Here is an 18,597-nt window from a genome sequence, read left to right on the forward strand (position 1 = left end):
AACAACAACAACAACAACAATAACAACAACTTTAAATGCGTTCAGGCAATTCTGCCTATAGCATACAAACAGCTTTATAAAAAAAGATTTTAAAATAGCAATTCTAGTGGCAATATAAGCGAGTAATAGTTAAATAGTACTCTGAGTCAGTAAGATGACCTGAAGTAAAATATAAATGATTTAAAAAAGCTCACGTTCACTCTGCCCTTTCATCATTATTTAGAATTTACTTTATGTTGTGTTTAAACAATGTCATCCAAACTGTGTCATACACTGAGTGCATACAAACTATTTATTTGTCTATTTTCAAACTGTGCAATGTTTGCAAACTACGTTTAGTTGCTATGGGAATGCTGTACTGAAAGAGATACAAGCAATTTTCTATATGTTCCTATATGTTCAATTTCATATCCGTTCTTTGTCGTTGGAAAATATTCGTCAGCGTCAATACTAGCTGTAACAGAAAATATGTGTTTAACAACTGAAATGTAAATGCACATACAATTTATTAATAAATCCAGTGGATTATGTTCACTTACTTTGTCAGTGATATGGATTTTTGGACATAACATTACTCGTGCCGCATATGTGTTAGCCATGTTGCGATACCTTCAGAAAAGCATATGACAGGTCACGTTATATTTATTTGAATTGCTTTTTAACTATAATAATTTTGTTTATTTGAACACTTTTGATTTTTTCCAGCACTCTTATTTAAAGTGGAAAAGAGAATGCGTGTTTTATATAATTATTCTAATTATTCCATCTGTTATTTGTTTTTGCAATTATTTTTTTACGTTTACTATTGTTGATGCAATTACGGTGCTTAATTTGATATTATCCTCGAGCACTATTGTGTGTGTTGATATGTGTATTAAACGCCTAGGAACAGAGCAATATGTTTACCATTCCTCGTACTTGAAATACTTCCCGATACTCTTAAGCCAGGGTGTTTATGCATTGTCTAGATTCAGGATGCTCTGGGAGATATTGTCAGATATAATGATTATATGTTAGGCATGCCGGTCTGAATATATTGAGCAATTATTTCATTCAACCATTTTTATGTCGGTATATTAATGCTATAACATGTAGTTTAAGTCAATATTAACGTTGTTGGTGCATATGGAGTAGACTTCTGGATTGTTATCATATTGGTTATGGAAAAAACTGGCATTCTACAGGAGTGGAATTGGTCGGTATTCATGAAATAGCTTAAGTCATTTTTTAACTTAATAATTAAATCGATTTCTTAAAGCTTTCATAGTCAAAGTAAAGAAATATTACAAGTGCTTTTTACATACAATGAATGCAAATTACATAAAATAAATGAAAATAAAGTTTTATTAGAAATTGTTTAGGTAATATATCATATGACCTGTATGAGACTTAAGTTAGGAAAATGACTTCAGATAGGAAATGACTTATGCTATTTTATGAATACCGAGTGCTTCAAAAAAAAAGCAACAACTTAAAGAACCAATACGTGTTTAACAATACAAACGTGTTCATGTGAAGTGGCCAATGTCGTCCTCTTATCGGAATAACAAGGCTATCGAGATGGCTGAGGAAAATGATGAAATGATCAAGGACAATAACTCTGCACTGGGTTATGTTACAGGTGATTTTTTTTAAAAGTAACGTTTAGTGGAAAATATAAATGCCAATGTTACTTATGAAGTGCTTTAAATCTGTAATATGATTACGTTTAACTAGGAAAACCCTATTATAGTTGTATAACTGCAGCCTTTAATCTACAGGAATTAATTACGCATAATCTCGATAGTGGAAGTAATGTATATGTAGCTCAGTTAGATATGAAAGGCGCCTTTGATGTTGTCTGGCACGACTCCCTATTTTTGAAATTGCACGATCTTGGCATTCAATGGAAGCTATGGAAAACTCTGCTTCATGGTTAATGGCCAAAACCTTACAACATACGTGAGGTGGTCTGGTTCAACGTCTGACTCTATAAATGTACGTAGATCTGTCCGCCAAGGCGGCGTATTATCAGGTTTCTATTATTTAGTGCACATTAACGACCTGCTGAATCGATTAGAAACATCCGGATATGGCGCCAAAGTTGGTACAATTGCTGCAGGGAATCCTACCCTCGCATATGACATTACACTCGTTGCTTTAACGCCTTCCGGTCTTCAGCATATGCTTGATATCGTACAAGACTATGCAGTTCTTCACAAATTTGAAATCAATACAACAAAATCTTGTTGCTTGTCGTTCTCCACAAAACGCTTGTCAGTTCCACTTATAGTAACATTTGTCAGACAATCGCTTAGTTATGTCGAATCGTCCACTCATTTAGGGATATTAGTTAACTCTAAGTATGGGATGCGGTCTACAACACGTATTGGGCTTATAAGCTAAGTCGAGATCCGCAAATTATATTTTCTGCAAAAGATAATGACGTTGCCTTCCGATAGTTTAACGCGACAACTTTTTATAAGGAAATATATAATACGATTTCTTAATCACTGAACAAGTAATCTAATGCTTGGCTTTATACCTGATATATGCGCTTTGGTAAACAAATACCGCTTACAAGATAGCCTTAACGAGTTCATATTGCATTATGTAGCGCGTTTGAAGTCGAGCTGGAAAAGCTCTATTTATAAATCGTGAAACAGACAGAACTTACTTTATGGCGCGAAAGACTTATTAGCGACAGGGATTTTTTACTATTCAAAAATCTCCATAAACAAATTGAGCCATGTGTTGTGTGGCAGTCCGCAAATAGTCGCTCGGACTTAAAACTTGCGCACTTTATTGCTAACTTGTGGCTAGACAAGCCCTCTTTACTGCACTCCGTCTGCTTAATTTGCAAACGCGTGTTCTTTAACAAAAACCGAGCATATCGTGTTTGCTTGTCCGTGTACAGCAGCTGTACGCGATAGTTTGTATTGTGATATAAACATGGTATATGGTCAACATGTCGGATCCGACTTAGCTAAAACAGATTCGACAATTTTCAGAGATTTTGTTTTAGGGAGCAAGTACATACAAAATGAAGACTATAATCAATTGCTGTTATGCAAGCTCAGTTTTCGTTATGTACAAGATGTGTTCAATGTATACAATACTTTCGATAGTGTTTAAATAATACTGAAACAGTGGCATTTGTGCATATATTGCGTAAGATGATTATGTCTATATTGTATGATCATACAATTGCTGTTAGTTTGTCATTACTATTGTGTTTGACTTGAACCTATTGTATACATGTATGTATTACTCTCATGCTACTTCATGCATGAAATAACCTTTTCTACTGACATATTTAAACATGCTCATATATATTACATTGTGTTCTAATCTCCCATGCGGAGGATATATTGAAATAAATGAGAATGAGAATGAGAATAAGAAATGTTGGAAATCAAGTTTATTTCCATAAAAAAACTGAATTTTGTTTGATTGTCATATTAAAACAATATTAGAGCTCTAAAAATAGAATATAACCTGAAGTTGAATTCTGCATACGAAAAAATGTCATAAATACGGCTTAGACCTTATTGTCTTATTGTAATATTTACGTGAAAAATATATTCTAGATATATATTTATGTCGGACGTTGCATCAGAATTCGGTCGTTAATAAAAAGGTACTTTCAATAAAATGAATATAAGCTATGATGAATCTGCAAACATATGCACATTCAGACTTGAAACTTTATGCAAACGCCAGTAGTACGTATTTATAAAAGTTATAACCTACTTCAAAATAGTTTCAATTCATTTTGAAAAAACAATAAAGTCTACTAATGACAATTTTATCTTTCCAACTTTAAATAGGCTCTCGGCATCTTCCCTTCGTTAATCGACTTGCTTTGGAAGTTAACTGTATTTCATTAAGGTATGGAAAACGAAAATAGGAAACTTGCTCAATTATTCAATTCGAGGGGTGAAAGCATATTTCTCTTTCTGTAATGCCACTTAGAACCTTTGTTTGCATTCACCCCTAAAATTGCATTTTTATGTTATTGAAACATGCCTATCACGGCAAATGTTTTTCCCCTTCTTTTTTATATATTTGTTACTAACCAATCTAGTTATTATACAAAATAAATAGCATATTAAGCTGTACTACCGGCTATATCAATGCGCCACTTGATGCTTCGCAGCAAATATTTTCTTGCACTGATGTTTAACAGAGTAGACGGTAATTCGGGGAGTTGCTGTGATCAAATCAATATCATCCACACTGTGCCAAACACTAGGGTTATTAACACTGCATCTCTGTCTATTTCATTGCTTGAGCATTTTGTGGGAAATATATTTAGTAGTTCAGTGAATGATCTTTGGAGGAAAGTCTGTACAATGATTTCCAGACATGTTTGTTACGATGGGCTGGTATTCAATATAAGTCTTAATTGGATCTAAGAACGATGTAGCTAATCGGATTAAATGTTTTTAATAACTGACAAGTAGAGAGAATTAAGTCTATGATGTATGACGATACGGTTAACATAAGTTGAATATTTAATAGCACGCATGGAATTTACATAAGTTGTATTTTAGTTTATTAATGCAATGATGTGCCATTAATTATTAAATATTTAACGTTGGAATGGATATACTTTTTGGTACTGACTGTGGTGGGTTCAGAGTTTACATGAAATTTGGATACCTGGTGACCCACTTTTATTTTTATTATCATTTGAAAGTGTTTTATTTGTATATAAAGATATGTCAGAGTTATACCGAAAAACTATAACAGACAAGTGTTTATGGCCATGTTCGATTGCAAAATGGACATTTCACGTCCGATTTCAATTTGAATAAAGAACAACAATACAATCGGCAATTGATTAATCTATAATGATCGTTCACTCATTTGTTAACATAATACTAATTAGTAAGCAATCCCTTTACAAATAACATAACCATTATTTGGGGTCACAAGGCATCAAAAGTTAACATGGCTCGATGATAGGAAAAGCTTATTTTGTACGTCGGATACCTTAAATAGATAAAACGGCTCCTATTTGGTCTAGATGAATTTGAGTTTTAGTCATTCTTTAGTTATATTGCGATACATTTAAGAAACATTGAACAACTGTTTTAGGTTAATGTGTTTTGTTTACACGTTTGTTATGGTTATGGTTTTCTTAACATATACACTTGATTCAAGATTGCTCTGTTTCTAACGAACTGTATTAAATCTTCGACTGTCTATACAATGCAGAATTATGTTAATTCCAAGTGCATACACGTCAGGGTTTCTAAGAAATGTCAAGTTGCAAGTCGCTTTGAGTGATAAAGTCGGTACAATGTTTGACATGATGTATTGTTCTGGGGATATTTGAGACAAATCTTTTTTTCTTTCGAGAAAATGGTGTTGACATATTCAGATTAAAAAGAGTTTTATATGTGGTGAAATATACGCTAAGGACATATGATTTATTTTGTGTTCGAAACTGATTATGAACGTTATATACACGATCGTGTCTCTGTTTAAAATGGAAACAAATACATTACAATGGCGTGTAGTATAGTGGTCAAATTCTGAAGTTAAATTAGTGTTAAACAGTTGACAATGTAAACGAGTTGATGAAAAGTATATATGTTGACGGCTTATCACAAACACCAAGTTATCGAGATGGCTGAGGAGAATGGTGAAACATTCAAGGACACCAACTCTGCCCCTGGTTACGTTCCAGGTAAGATATAAGTCCTTCGGTACATGTTTAAGACCTATGGACATCATTTAGTCCCATAAACGTTCCCTTTTTCACTCATATTTTACAAACTATATGTCGATACATCTTTTCAGAGCTATTCAGCGAGTCAGTGTGTTTCTTGAACAATATGTACGGCAAATTTAATAGGTTTTGTTACGTAGCTGTTGTTAGGGCATTATATATCGTGTTAGACCGCCAGTATGTATCTGTTTATGTCAGTGTACATAGTGTTTGTCTCAGTTATTCATAGACCGATGAACATAGTTCATATATCAGTACGTCACGTGTTGGCCAGCGTATCTTTTTTCATTAGTTTTTAGTCTAAAACATTGGACGTGCACCTAACGGCGGTCAAAACATGCGAGAAGCAGTATGAATTAAGTGATAAACATCAGACACAGAAAATGCTTAAAGTTATACAATATCCCATTTATGCTTTGATTCAAGTGTTGATAGCCCATTACCGAGGCCCTGACATTAACAGGCAGACTAATTTAGCTGTGTTTGCATACTTTCAAATTTATAATACATATTGTTATGTTTGATTGACGTTACAATCAGTTAAAAAATGGAAAAGGAATTTCTTGTCTATATTCACACAGAAATACAAAACAAAGAAGGACTTAAATTTTGATAAGTAATATTTTATCAGAGGTTTGTTGAAATTCCGTTTGTATTTGACCGGAAATGTCTTTCGATAATAACAATACGGTTTGTGCAAAAGCTTTCCATGTGCGCTAGCTTATATAGAGGCATTCCGCGATAAGAAAATAAGATTTTTTTGTATAAGCTATTTGCCAGATGCTATTGAATGATGAAATATTGTAACGTAAAGGCACCATCGTTTGATTACTTCCTTAGTTTCTAGTCAGCCATTCAGCATTTTTTTTTAAAGAAAATATATGTGGTTGGTTCGAAAATTTAGACAGTGTGTAATGCTATCATTTAATTTTAGTTATTGTTATACAATTATTGATTGTTATGGAGTTTGCTAATTTAATGTATCGAAAAAAGATATTCTTTCTTTCCTGTGAGTTTTGGCTTTGAACACTATGCCGAGTTTAGCCATGCCAATGCCAGTCTTTTTGCGATCGGGGGTAAATTATGTAGTCTGCGTCTGCGACTGTCCACTGTCGATGTTACTTAATAAAAGGACACAAAGGACTACCGGTTTAAGATCTGGTAGCTTAATATTGAACACACATAACGATCTTTGGGATAGAGAAATGCAAGACAATTGACATATTTAAGGTTCTCTAGTGCTCCGGCTCAAGTAGACAGTTACATAGATCGATCTAGTATGGTGAATAAACTTGTGGCTAGAAACTCTATGAAGCTTTATACTTGGAAATTGCGTTGTCCATGTAGCAGTGTGATCCGTTTGCCGACAAAGGTCCAAGTGTATGAAGTGTAACTGAAAGGCACCCTAGACAGACAATGCAGTGACCAGAATTCGAACCTGGGTTGTCGCGGCAACAACGTGAAGTACTAACCACTATTTGATTACGGCTAGTTCGCTGAACTGTTGAAAAAGCGATTAAGGCATAATAAGAATCTTATCAATGACTTAAGTGTCTTAAGTGTCTTGAACGGAAGCTGTCACAGAATTGAGAACGTAGTGAAAACATCAGTTATACTCTATTTTGACCAGATTACGTTTTGACTATAAATAAAGGTTGGGCAGGATAAACAGAATGTTTAAAGGCAATAACAACTGGCATTGTGCTAGTTTAGTAAATAACTGGCTTTCATTATACTCTTGGGTTGTATTAAACGTAAGATTGAGAATTTGGAAGATATTTCATTTTCTTCACAAACGTCAATGACAATAGCGTGTATGAGGCTATACAATGTCCCCTGGATATTTCATGCAGGAATAACGTTGTCTCTTGGCTGTGTACCAAATGTGATTTTCTACCCTGGTCCTGACATTATCAAGAAGAAATGTTTACATAATTATGGTTTCATGGGAATATCGCATGCCATATTTCAGACACTGTTAGAGGTTTAGCACAATCACTAGGCACGAAACCGAAATGGAACCTATAAATTTGAACTGAACCTTAACTACGTACAAATCAGATTTGTATAAATACCCAATTAACGAAATCCCAGCAGATTTATGGCTGCTATGTTTGGCAGTGAATTAAGTAACTGTTTTCACTTCGTTATTAAAACACAATATCAAAGAACAAACTCCATCCAACGCCTGAAAACAACAATTTTCGATTGATTGAAACTTTTCGTTGACGGTAACGACACATGCGATACTGTGGATAGTACACAGGTATTATATTTTAGAAATCATCAAGACATTTAATGAGTACGTGTGTACAGAAAATAAATAACGTCCTTGCCTAATTGTATTTCTGAATAGCATCAGTCCTACGTATATCAGTGTGTGTATACCACGTGATAAATTGCGTCATAAATGCTACGTCGGAATGCAATAATTTGCTTCGAATGAAGACTACAAACAAAGATAACTTTCTATTTCTTTACCATTTTAAATTAAACAAGGCGCAGACTATGCCGCTCACGGAGCCCCGCCTTCGGTCTTTTACCAAAGTTTGATTGAGAGTTTAGTTTCTTAAAACACTTCGACAAACCTTTTCACAATACGGCCATCTGACGGAGCACTGTCATAACATTGTTTTAGAAACAGGTTTGTCAAAGTGTTTGATGAAACAAATCACCTTACCAAACTCCGGTAATTAAACGAAGGCGGGGCTCTTTAAGCGGCATAGACTGCCCTTTGTTTTATCTAAAATGGTGTAGTAAATAATAAGTTATATTTGATTCAAGTCATCGTTTTAAGCAAAATGTTGCCTTCCGACGTAGCATATATGACGTTATTTATCACGTGGTATACACACAATGTATATACAATGTGATAATAATTTCTCCTGTAAAATATTAACCAATAGTTAACGATTCTATTTTTTCTAATGAACCAATACTGAATATCAACTTAGTTCACCATAAACACTTGCTGTGTAGTATTTTTCTTAACATTTAACAATGTGTCCGTTTGAAAACGTGAATGTTTTCAATTTATTTTGACTTGGTGTAATCTCCATATTTCAAGAGCATATTAATTAAAAACGGGAGCTACAAAAGTATCAAGGTGTATTAATACAGAACCTTTGGTTCAACCAGGCGCTGTAGATTTATGAAATGTTAACACCATTCTATATGATGAATGAAGATGTGATGTTGGCTCGTCTTTTATTGTCTTTAATTTTGTAATAGGATGTCTGCAGTTTATGTTTAAGCACAAAATGGGAATACTGTTTACATGTGAACCGCCATGATTTGATAATTGGAACGCTTTATTTTATGGGTTACATTGGTGAGATCGGAGGCTTAACAGCTCGCAAAACACGACCACCTGAATGTTACTTATTCAAGATCGACGAAGTCTGAGGCATTTGAGAAGATTTGCAATCAAACGGCATGGTTGTAAAATGAATCTCACTAACAACATTGCTGTTCATGAACGATGGAGATATATGATAAATAGGTTATTGTGGTGTTGCCATTTGCCTATATAGGTCTGCATACAACTTCGGAAATTTTCCTAAAGTACTAAATTAGTATTCATTACCATAATCCTAAATCAGATCTTGGAATTTATTTTCCATGGAGTTGGATTGATATATTTTTCCAGGAACCACTGTATGGTATTTCCATAATGATACATATCGTCTATGGCGAGTTTATGTGTCTATGAACAACTGTATGCTATTTCCATAATGATACCCAGTTCTTGTTTCCCCGACAAAATCAGCTGGGTCGACATTAGCATCACTGATTGTATTCCACAAACAAACACAGTCTCTCTGAAGACAAGCATTGTTTTATTGAACGGAACAGAACATACTAAGCATAACAAGCTCACCGCCGTATTTAGACAACACATGGCATGTTACATATGTACGATATCATGCTTAAATATCATGTAAATTTTTATCTCTTTGGCCTTGTTCACCCTCGTTTGAACACAAACACCAGCATGTTTTTAATGCAGAGCCAAATGTATCGGACCAAAGGTCTCGTCATGGGACATAATTCAACAAGATTCCACAAAAGCATTACCACATACTAGTGAAGCTAATTTCTAGCGTTATAAGAAACCAAATGCCAAGTAAATTTGCAGTTTACGCCATGACATGCTTATTGGCGTTTACTCTCTATAAACTTATGAGCGCCTGTACTGATACATACCATAACCGTCTAGTCCAAAAAGTGTTACTCTGCAGCTAACATCGTGGTGTCCGTGCTTATGTATTGAGATAGCGCCTTATATAGCTACATATATGTACTACCATAGGCGGCAGTATCAGTCAGTGAAAGACATTTACCATGCTTTTCATCACTTTCACTGCTTGTAGGAATGACACGATAAAAATGGGACAATAAGATGTATTTCTCCAAAACTGTTACCTATTTTTAAACACGGTAAACGCGACGGACTGTTGCTGTATCAAAGCTCGTCAAAGCAAACGAAAGTAGGTGCAGCTTAGTTGTGTGTTTTTTTAAATGTCAGGTATGATTGGAAAAGTGTGAACATTTTTATTGACTAGTTGTTTAACAATGGGTAATTAGCTGTAACGTCGATTTTTGTTGTATATTTTTATATTTCTGTTGTGAATGATTTGTAACAATAAAAGTCTCGAAAACATATCTCATTCTTCATATATATAACATCGGTAGAAGTTGACGGTGCTTTGCAATGTTGCAGATTTTGAGTAGTGTAATACTTATATGGGTATGTGTATGTGAAAACACTGTTATGAGTAAATGAATATAACGCTAACTGAGAAAGAGAAAGGTGTGGTACATGGTTACGAAAATAAGTGCCATTTTGTCAATTATATAGATCGTTTATGAGTTCAACATGACATCGGTCACGGTCGTTTATATTAAAAAATACGAGTTTAGCGACTGATAGAAACATTGCCGTGACCAGGATTCGAACCTGGGTTGTCGCGGCCACAACGCGAAGTACTAACCACTATACGATCACGGCTATCTCGCTGAACTGACGGTGTGGTGATTTAGGCATAATAAGAATCTTATCAATGACTGACTTAAGTGTTTCAAGTGACCTGAACGGAAGCTGCCATATAATTTGTGATACAATACTGCCATGGTATAGGATAGAGATTGTAAAGGTTTAGATATTATAAAAGAGGTCTCAATAGATTTCTATGTTCTCTAGACTATGTGCATGTATCGATATTGTACAAGGAATTATTTCTTATTTCAGGAGGTGTAGACTCTGATGATGGAGGGGGTCTTGTCTGTTGTGGCTACATACTCTGGGCTCTGTCTATGCTCGTTATCATCTGCACCCTTCCGTTTTCACTGTGTCTTTGTATCAAGGTAAGTGCAAGTTCAATCGGTAGTATCTAGCTGTATATACACGATATATGTCAACATCGGTACCCAGTATATTTATAACGTACACTTGGAATACAGAATGCAAATTGAATGCGGTAGCCTCTTCTTCAAGAATGTGAAGTTAAACCCGTTTGATTTGACGCATCAGACGATACAGATGCAGTCGAGAAGTTGCAGTTTAATCACAATAATACTTTACGGAGTTTCGCTAGCCTATCCACCACGGTATATTGTGTGAAGCAATCGAAACAAGATAGCATGGGTTTCGACGATGACATTTGTTAGAAAACATACACGTCTGCTATGCTAAACAATGATTTGAATGTGCTTATTCATAATAATAATAATACATGCCCATAAATTTCCATCATTTTGTCTTATGTTAAGTATAACTGGTGAACACATCACGTGATTTTTGCTCGTACCCCTTTCTAGCTTGGGCAACCGAAAAGTTAATAATGGACTTTTTCGTACACATACACAATCCATATACGGTCATCCTCTGCTTTCTTTTGTTCAATTGGTCATGTTGGAAACATACTGATAAGTGAAAAACTTCCGGCTAAAGAATGTCCGAAATATTATTAACATTTTGTTTGCATATGACATAAGACTGCATGAACAACTTAAAAATTGTTCATCAAATCCGATTGGGCTGTTTCAAGCGATTTAAAAAATGTTATTATATGAATAATATGTGACTTTACCATGCTATCATTTTTTGTCCTGGTCAGGTGGTCCAGGAGTATGAGAGGGCCGTTATATTCCGCTTGGGTCGGTTATTATCAGGAGGGGCCAAGGGACCAGGTATGGTAAATCATAGTGACCAAAAACGCATTAGTAGTTTAAGGGGGCTATATATCAGGAAATGTGATTTAAGCGCATCATTAGTGACCAAATGTTTAAAAGACACGAGAGAGTAAAAACATTCACAGTACATACCCTTGAAAGTTCAGTGAAAAGAATTGAAAAGTGATTTTAATAAAAAAGAGGTACAATAATGATTTTGTAGTTGTTGTTAAAGATTTTCAGTATTTCCATTTTCGCATTTTCCTTCTTAAAGTTCATACATGAATTCGTTTATCCGTTTTTTCAGGGCTGTTTTTCATTGTGCCATGTATCGACTCCTATACCAAGGTTGACCTGAGGACTGTGTCATTTGATGTGCCACCACAGGAGGTAGGAATGGTTTTAAAATTAAAAGCTGACCTTTATTTTTAAAAAATAAATTACTATATGTATCGTACATACATAATATTTGATTCGTTCGGTAACAGTATATTCTTGTTCTTTACTTTTCCTGCCAATTAACATTTTCAGTAAACCTGAGACTGATGTCAATAAACAGTTTCAATCAAACCGCGTCATTTATAAATGAACATTTATAGATAAACCACGAATAAACTCAATATACAATTTAAATAAAACCGAAACTGATGCCAATGAACAGTTTCAATATAATCGCGACTATTGTCAATGAACAGGTTCAATAAAACCGCGACGAATGGCAATGAAAAGTTAGAGTAACATCGCGACAATTGTCAATTTACAGTTTCAGCCAACCCGCGACTAATGTCAAAGAACTATTTTAATCAACGCCAGACTGTTTCATACTTCAAAATGATCTCTCATCCACTAAAGAATGCTTATTTTTTTCTAAAGCGTATAGATTTTATTATTGAAATTTATTACTTGAAAAGTACCAAAGTACAATTGCAATTTTGCCAGGAATGTTTACGATGACTTTATGACTAATAATACCTTGCGGATTTAAAGCATTTTAAATGGTTGGCGTATCTGGAAGGTTTAAAAGCCTTTAAATGTTTCCCAAATGTCAGAGCCTGGTTTACTGCATTAAACAATCAACTAAATGGAACGAATAATATCATCTAAACACCTCAGGGAAATTGCTATACTTTTTTAGTTCCATTGTTGTTATTGCTTTCGTCTTAAAAAGTGTAGCTCAATCCACACAAACTAGTTATATCAAATATCAAGTTTAATAATAACGAAATAGAATAGTAAGTGCATAAACGACGCGACTACGTTCTTCACTGTGCGTAAAAGAGATACAAATTGTATCAACTTAAATTTGAATAAAAAAAATGAGTGATTATCTCCAGGTATTGACCAAAGACTCAGTAACAGTTGCTGTTGACGCTGTGGTTTATTACCGGGTAAACAATGCGACCACGTCCATTACTAACGTGGAAGACGCTAACCGGTCCACGCGACTCCTGGCGGCTACGACGCTCCGGAACGTGCTGGGGACCAAGAATTTGAGCGAGATTCTCGCGGACCGGGAGGCAATCTCTCACCAGATGCAGGTATAGAAAAGCATGCCCTTTTTTACTTCAAAGAAGGTTTGAATTATTTATTTTGAACTGTTTTGGTGTTGTAAATATTATTGTAGTTACTCAAGCTCAGTTGTAAGCAAACTGTTTATTTTGCATATTCAGACGTCTTTGGACGAGGCAACAGACCCGTGGGGTGTGAAAGTGGAGAGGGTCGAGGTGTAAGTATTCACAGATATAAACTTTACGAGGGCTTTCTCAAGAATTGAGAAGATTTTGCCCGGAACGACGAGAGTTTGGTCTAAATCTAACAGAGTAGTCTAGTATTCAAAGGGTCAAGAAAACGAGGGTTTGGTTAAATTCCACAAGGGTTTGATCCTGAATAACTTTTGTTAGGTACACAATTACGAGATTTTTTTCGAAGTTTACGAGGGATTTGTCTAGATTCATGAGAGTTTGTTCCAAAATTACGTCAATTCACACCATACAAATCTGTTCTACGTCTTTAGGGATAAAGTATTTCGTTTGATAAAAGTATGAAAAGTATGAAATTCTAAGCTATAACTTAAAAATATTTCAGTTCATTAATTTCAAAATTAGATATGTCTATAACTATTTATGTTCATTCTTAAACAAAACTTTAAACATGTTATGTTTTACATTCCAGTAAGGATGTTCGTTTACCCGTACAGTTACAGAGGGCCATGGCGGCGGAGGCGGAGGCCGCACGTGAGGCCCGGGCTAAGGTCAGTTGAGTTTTTTGCAAGTTCAGAAAGTTATATTGTTATTTACTTGACATGGATTCATACTATATGTACCCTTTCCCTTGTGTTCTATGTGCCCAAGAAGTAGAATTTGGTCCTAGGTGTGACCGAATGATGAACTTAATAATTTACTTCAAATATCAAATATTGTGACACACCTTGTTGGAAAACCTTATTAGTTGGAGGCAGTGGGATATGTGTCTCATACTCAATATTAGTTATTATATTTAATGTATTACATATGTTCACTCTCTGACAGCAGGTGTGTTACCTGTATAAGAATCGTTTTTCTTCATCCGGAACTTCTCGGGCCATTTTCCACCAAAAACAAACTCGGATGTATATGGATGGTTTGTCAGAAATCTTTACAGTTAACTACGCTGCAAGTAGATCGCGTAGTATTTTCAATTTAGCAGTTAAACCTTTTGCCTTTACTCTTGGATATCTTGATTATTTATGCAAAAGTACACTTCATCGGCAATCAATTTAATCTTAGTAATACAAACAACACGTTAAAGCACTACAATTAATTCATACTATTATTAAAAGAGTACGAGCTGCTTCGGCTGATGTACCGGCAAAATATCCGAGCTTGTTTTCGATGTAAATGGCCATGGTGTTCCGAATACGTTTTTTAGGATTTCTGAGAGGTGAGGCAATGAGATCAGTCCAATCAAAGTATCCATATATATGAATGCAAGCAAAAAGTCTACACAGTTTTCAACTATTCGTAAGCTTGCTTTTTTAACAAACAAAAAACATTTCCACATTTAACCACGGGGACAATTTCTCATCCTTAGGTGATAGCGGCGGAGGGCGAACAAAAAGCGTCACGTGCTCTTAAAGAAGCGGCAGACGTCATTATGGAATCTCCCGCCGCCATCCAGCTCCGGTACCTCCAGACGCTTAATACAATCTCGGCGGAGAAAAACTCCACCATCATATTCCCCCTGCCCATAGAACTGTTCTCCTCTTTCATGAAAAAAGACAGAGGGTAACAGGAACACAGTTTTAGTAGCGGTGGTGGTTTAAAAATATGTTAGTGTGATGAGAATTCGAGAAATAAGGTTGAGATATCCATCTCTTTGTCCGCCCATTTGCTTTCTATTTGTGGAACCCATGAGTTTTGAATTACTCTACAAAATGAAGTTATTCTTAACAGCAGTATGCCTTTACTACTGGAATAGCCAGGGTCCCGAGGATAACCATTTTGGTGTATTACTCATTGTATTTGTAAAACAACATTGATTCTAGCCTTTAACGAATTTAGACATTGGGTTTGAGTTGAGCTTTTCAACATGAAGATCCCGTTCAAGAGCCTTTTGTGTTGAATATCGTGGTAAATGGAGGTTTGGTGGAATATAAATATAGCTTGTTTTTCCTTTGGAAAGTCTTAAATATGTATGAGTAATTACATGTGTGTCTGCATTAGTCAAGTTGTACAGTGAGCCTCTTATGCGCATATATCTAATCATATCTATATGTGTACATTATCTTTTCTCCGTGAGTTGTCATACGAGAGGTTTTATCTTGTCTAACATATTCAGTTCATGTTGCTCATTTGAACTCTGGGTTGATAATACTCTTATAGCATACCTCTAGTTACTCAGCCCTCTAGGGCGGGCAGACGCTTACAGGGTGAGATATCACGCGGAAGCCAAAATTTCAACTTGACGGAATTTTGTAGGAAGATGCAACACTAAAATTTTGGCCAAGAATTGCATCATTAAAATACAAGCAAATCTAAAATAATTTACGCGTGTAGAAGCAGAAAGTAGCATAACCTTTTAAAGGTTAAGAAATATTTTCATATTTTTTCTGTCAAAAAAGTTATTTAGAAATTAACGTCACTTACTTGTTTGTTTACGTCGGTTGTGACCTGTGGTGACCCATGAGAGAACCCTTTTGAAATCGCGTGATTCCTTACCCTGCTCAACATAAATGCTTTTTTTTGTTACTAATCTATAAATATTCTTTCTTTACTTAGCTTACCGTTTTTAACAGTACAATTTTCTTTGTTATCACAACTGGTATTCGTTATAATTAAATTATAATAACTGTTTACATAAGTTTTATTTTTTGCAGCACCATTTTTCTTCGTTAGCATTTAACTATGACCGTTATTGCTTTACACCGCTGTGGGTTTCCTTAACATTATAACTGTTCTTTCGGGACATAACTGTTTTTCCTTAACATTATAATAATTCTTTCCTTACATAAATGGGGACTTCCATAACATTATAACTGTTATTTCTTTACATAGCTGGGGTTTTCCTTAACATTATAATAGTTCTTTCTTTACATAAATGGGGATTTCCTTAACATTTTAACTGGTTTTCCTTAAGATTATACCTATTCTTTCTTAACATAAGTGTTGTTTATTATCATTAAACTATAAATGTTCTTTCTCTTAATAAATGTTTTTCAGTAACATTTCCACTGTAAGTTCTTAGGAAAAGTATTTGTCCTGAATATCTTACGTACGTTTTTTTACGTGACTGTTTTGCCTTAACATAATGTAAAACTGTTCTTCCAATACCATATGTGTTTCACTTATACATATTTACATGTTAGTATAATACTGAAATATAACACATGGTGCTTTGCTCATTTTATTAGTTCCATAAAAAAATAAAACTTTTGACTATTTTACTCTTCTCTGAAGTAAGTGCCATTCGCTATACTGCTGTTTATTGTTGCTCGCCTGTTTCATTCGTAACAACTCGGTCATCTCCGGCAAGCTTCGGGTTGGACCTCATGAATTGGCTTCAAAATATACGAACATGTGATGAGGTGATTAACTCAATTATCATTACAATAAGTAGAACCATTCGAGAACGTACGAGTCTTGCGGTTTCCAAAACTTTGGGCACAATCGTTCAATACGTGAAAACAAAATTGGAAAATGTATATTGTTGTCATTCTATTTGTTACATATACCACACGTATGGAAGCGTATATCGTGTATAATAAAAATATGATAATGTTCTCTTGTCGAATTGTTTTATGTCGACTTAACGCGTTACTTTGTCAACATTATGTCGAATTCTGTTACTTGCTAACTGGATATGTTGGGTCGAATCAGGTTAGACATGTTATGTCGACTTAATGATAAATGATAAATCGACAAAGTATTATATCAAAATATCAATCTTAATATCCACTTTATATGTGGAGAAGTCAGCATAAATTTGCCAGCATGTTATGATGTATGTAGCTCGTAATGTCGACATGAAACTTTTCGACACAAGACTACATGATGACGTCATCAGTACACACAATATACGCCTCCATAGACATGCGCATTGGTTTCTTCGCTTTATAAATATATAAATCAAAACTTGTTTATGTATTTTACAACTCATTTTATATGTCTGCTTTAATATCAACAGAAAACACACTGTATAAATGCTCTTTGATTCAATGCAAGTAAATTCTCAATTTATTTTCCTTTTTGGGTCAGTAATTTAATACGTGATTGATGCCGGACGTTGCTGATAAAAGACATAAAATGTATCTTTACTCCGATAACAGTAACATTATCGTATAAAATAACGAAATTTTAATGAAATTGCAATAGTTTAGCCTTATATTTACGGCTAATATTTATTTGCATTCATTATTTGATACATATTCGTCGTAACTTATATTATTGATATGTATTCCTCATTTCTGTGCTAGAAGTTGAGTATCTTATAATATAGGGTGCGGTTATCTAGGTACAAAGGCGCATTTCTATTTACTAGTTATTAAACAAGGGATGTTTAGTTGTTGCGTCACTTTTTGTTGTATATTTGTATATATCTGTTGTCAATGTCTAGCGTATCTATAAGTATCATCTTTATTCCATATAATAATAACATTATCATATATAATAATGAAATAATAATGAAAGAATAATGAACTATAAATGAAATGAAAATACAATAATGTAGTCATTCAAGGATGTGCAATAGTTCAGCCTTATATTTACGGTTGCGATATATTTTTATTTGCTATTTGATATACGTCGTAACTTATATAATTGATATGTATTCCCAATTTCTGTGCTAGAAGTTGAGTATTTTATAATACAGTGTGCGGTTATCTGTGGTTACAAAACCGCATTTCTATTGATAAGTTGTTAACAAGGGGTATTTGGTTATTACGACACTTTTTGTTGTCAATGATTTGTAACAATAAACGTCTCTCAAAAATGTCTTATTCTTTATATATAGCATTGGTAGAAGATGACGGTAACGATGTAACTTTGATAAGTGTAATACGTATATGAGTATATGCATGTAAAAACACTTAAATTAGTAAATGGGTTAAATAATTATTAGGAAAGAACAGTATGACGTATGGGTACGAAAATAAGTGCCGTTTATGACTTGTGTATACAGTTTAACATGACTTCTTAAACGGTCATGGTCGTATAACCTGCCCAAATTAT

General features: G+C 34.5%; 1 protein-coding gene and 1 non-coding gene across 2 annotated transcripts; one reads left to right on the forward strand and one right to left on the reverse strand.

The window, feature by feature from the left end:
* Positions 1-987: 987 nt before the first annotated feature.
* Positions 988-18,351, forward strand: LOC128222874 (band 7 protein AGAP004871-like). The gene is made up of 9 exons (XM_052932036.1): positions 988-1,195; positions 1,413-1,621; positions 10,971-11,086; positions 11,839-11,911; positions 12,201-12,283; positions 13,228-13,431; positions 13,564-13,619; positions 14,066-14,144; positions 14,963-18,351. The coding sequence occupies exons 2-9, from the start codon at positions 1,525-1,527 to the stop codon at positions 15,158-15,160; spliced, it is 906 nt and encodes a 301-aa protein (XP_052787996.1). The 5' UTR covers positions 988-1,195; positions 1,413-1,524; the 3' UTR covers positions 15,161-18,351.
* Positions 10,659-10,730, reverse strand: Trnah-gug (transfer RNA histidin (anticodon GUG)). Its single transcript has one exon. It is a non-coding gene; the product is annotated as a tRNA-His (tRNA).
* Positions 18,352-18,597: the final 246 nt, after the last annotated feature.

Source organism: Mya arenaria, chromosome 17, assembly GCF_026914265.1.
Source record: "Mya arenaria isolate MELC-2E11 chromosome 17, ASM2691426v1".
Classification (NCBI taxonomy): Eukaryota; Metazoa; Mollusca; class Bivalvia; order Myida; family Myidae; genus Mya; species Mya arenaria.

What these genes read in the sequence shown, in the direction of transcription:
- LOC128222874 (XM_052932036.1), top strand. Translation starts at nt 1,525, where the DNA reads ATGTCGTCCTCTTATCGGAATAACAAGGCTATCGAGATGGCTGAGGAA. An exon ending in AGGAGGGGCCAAGGGACCAG is followed by an intron (nt 11,912 to 12,200) that starts GTATGGTAAATC and finishes CCGTTTTTTCAG; the next exon opens with GGCTGTTTTTCATTGTGCCA. An exon ending in TTGATGTGCCACCACAGGAG is followed by an intron (nt 12,284 to 13,227) that starts GTAGGAATGGTT and finishes GATTATCTCCAG; the next exon opens with GTATTGACCAAAGACTCAGT.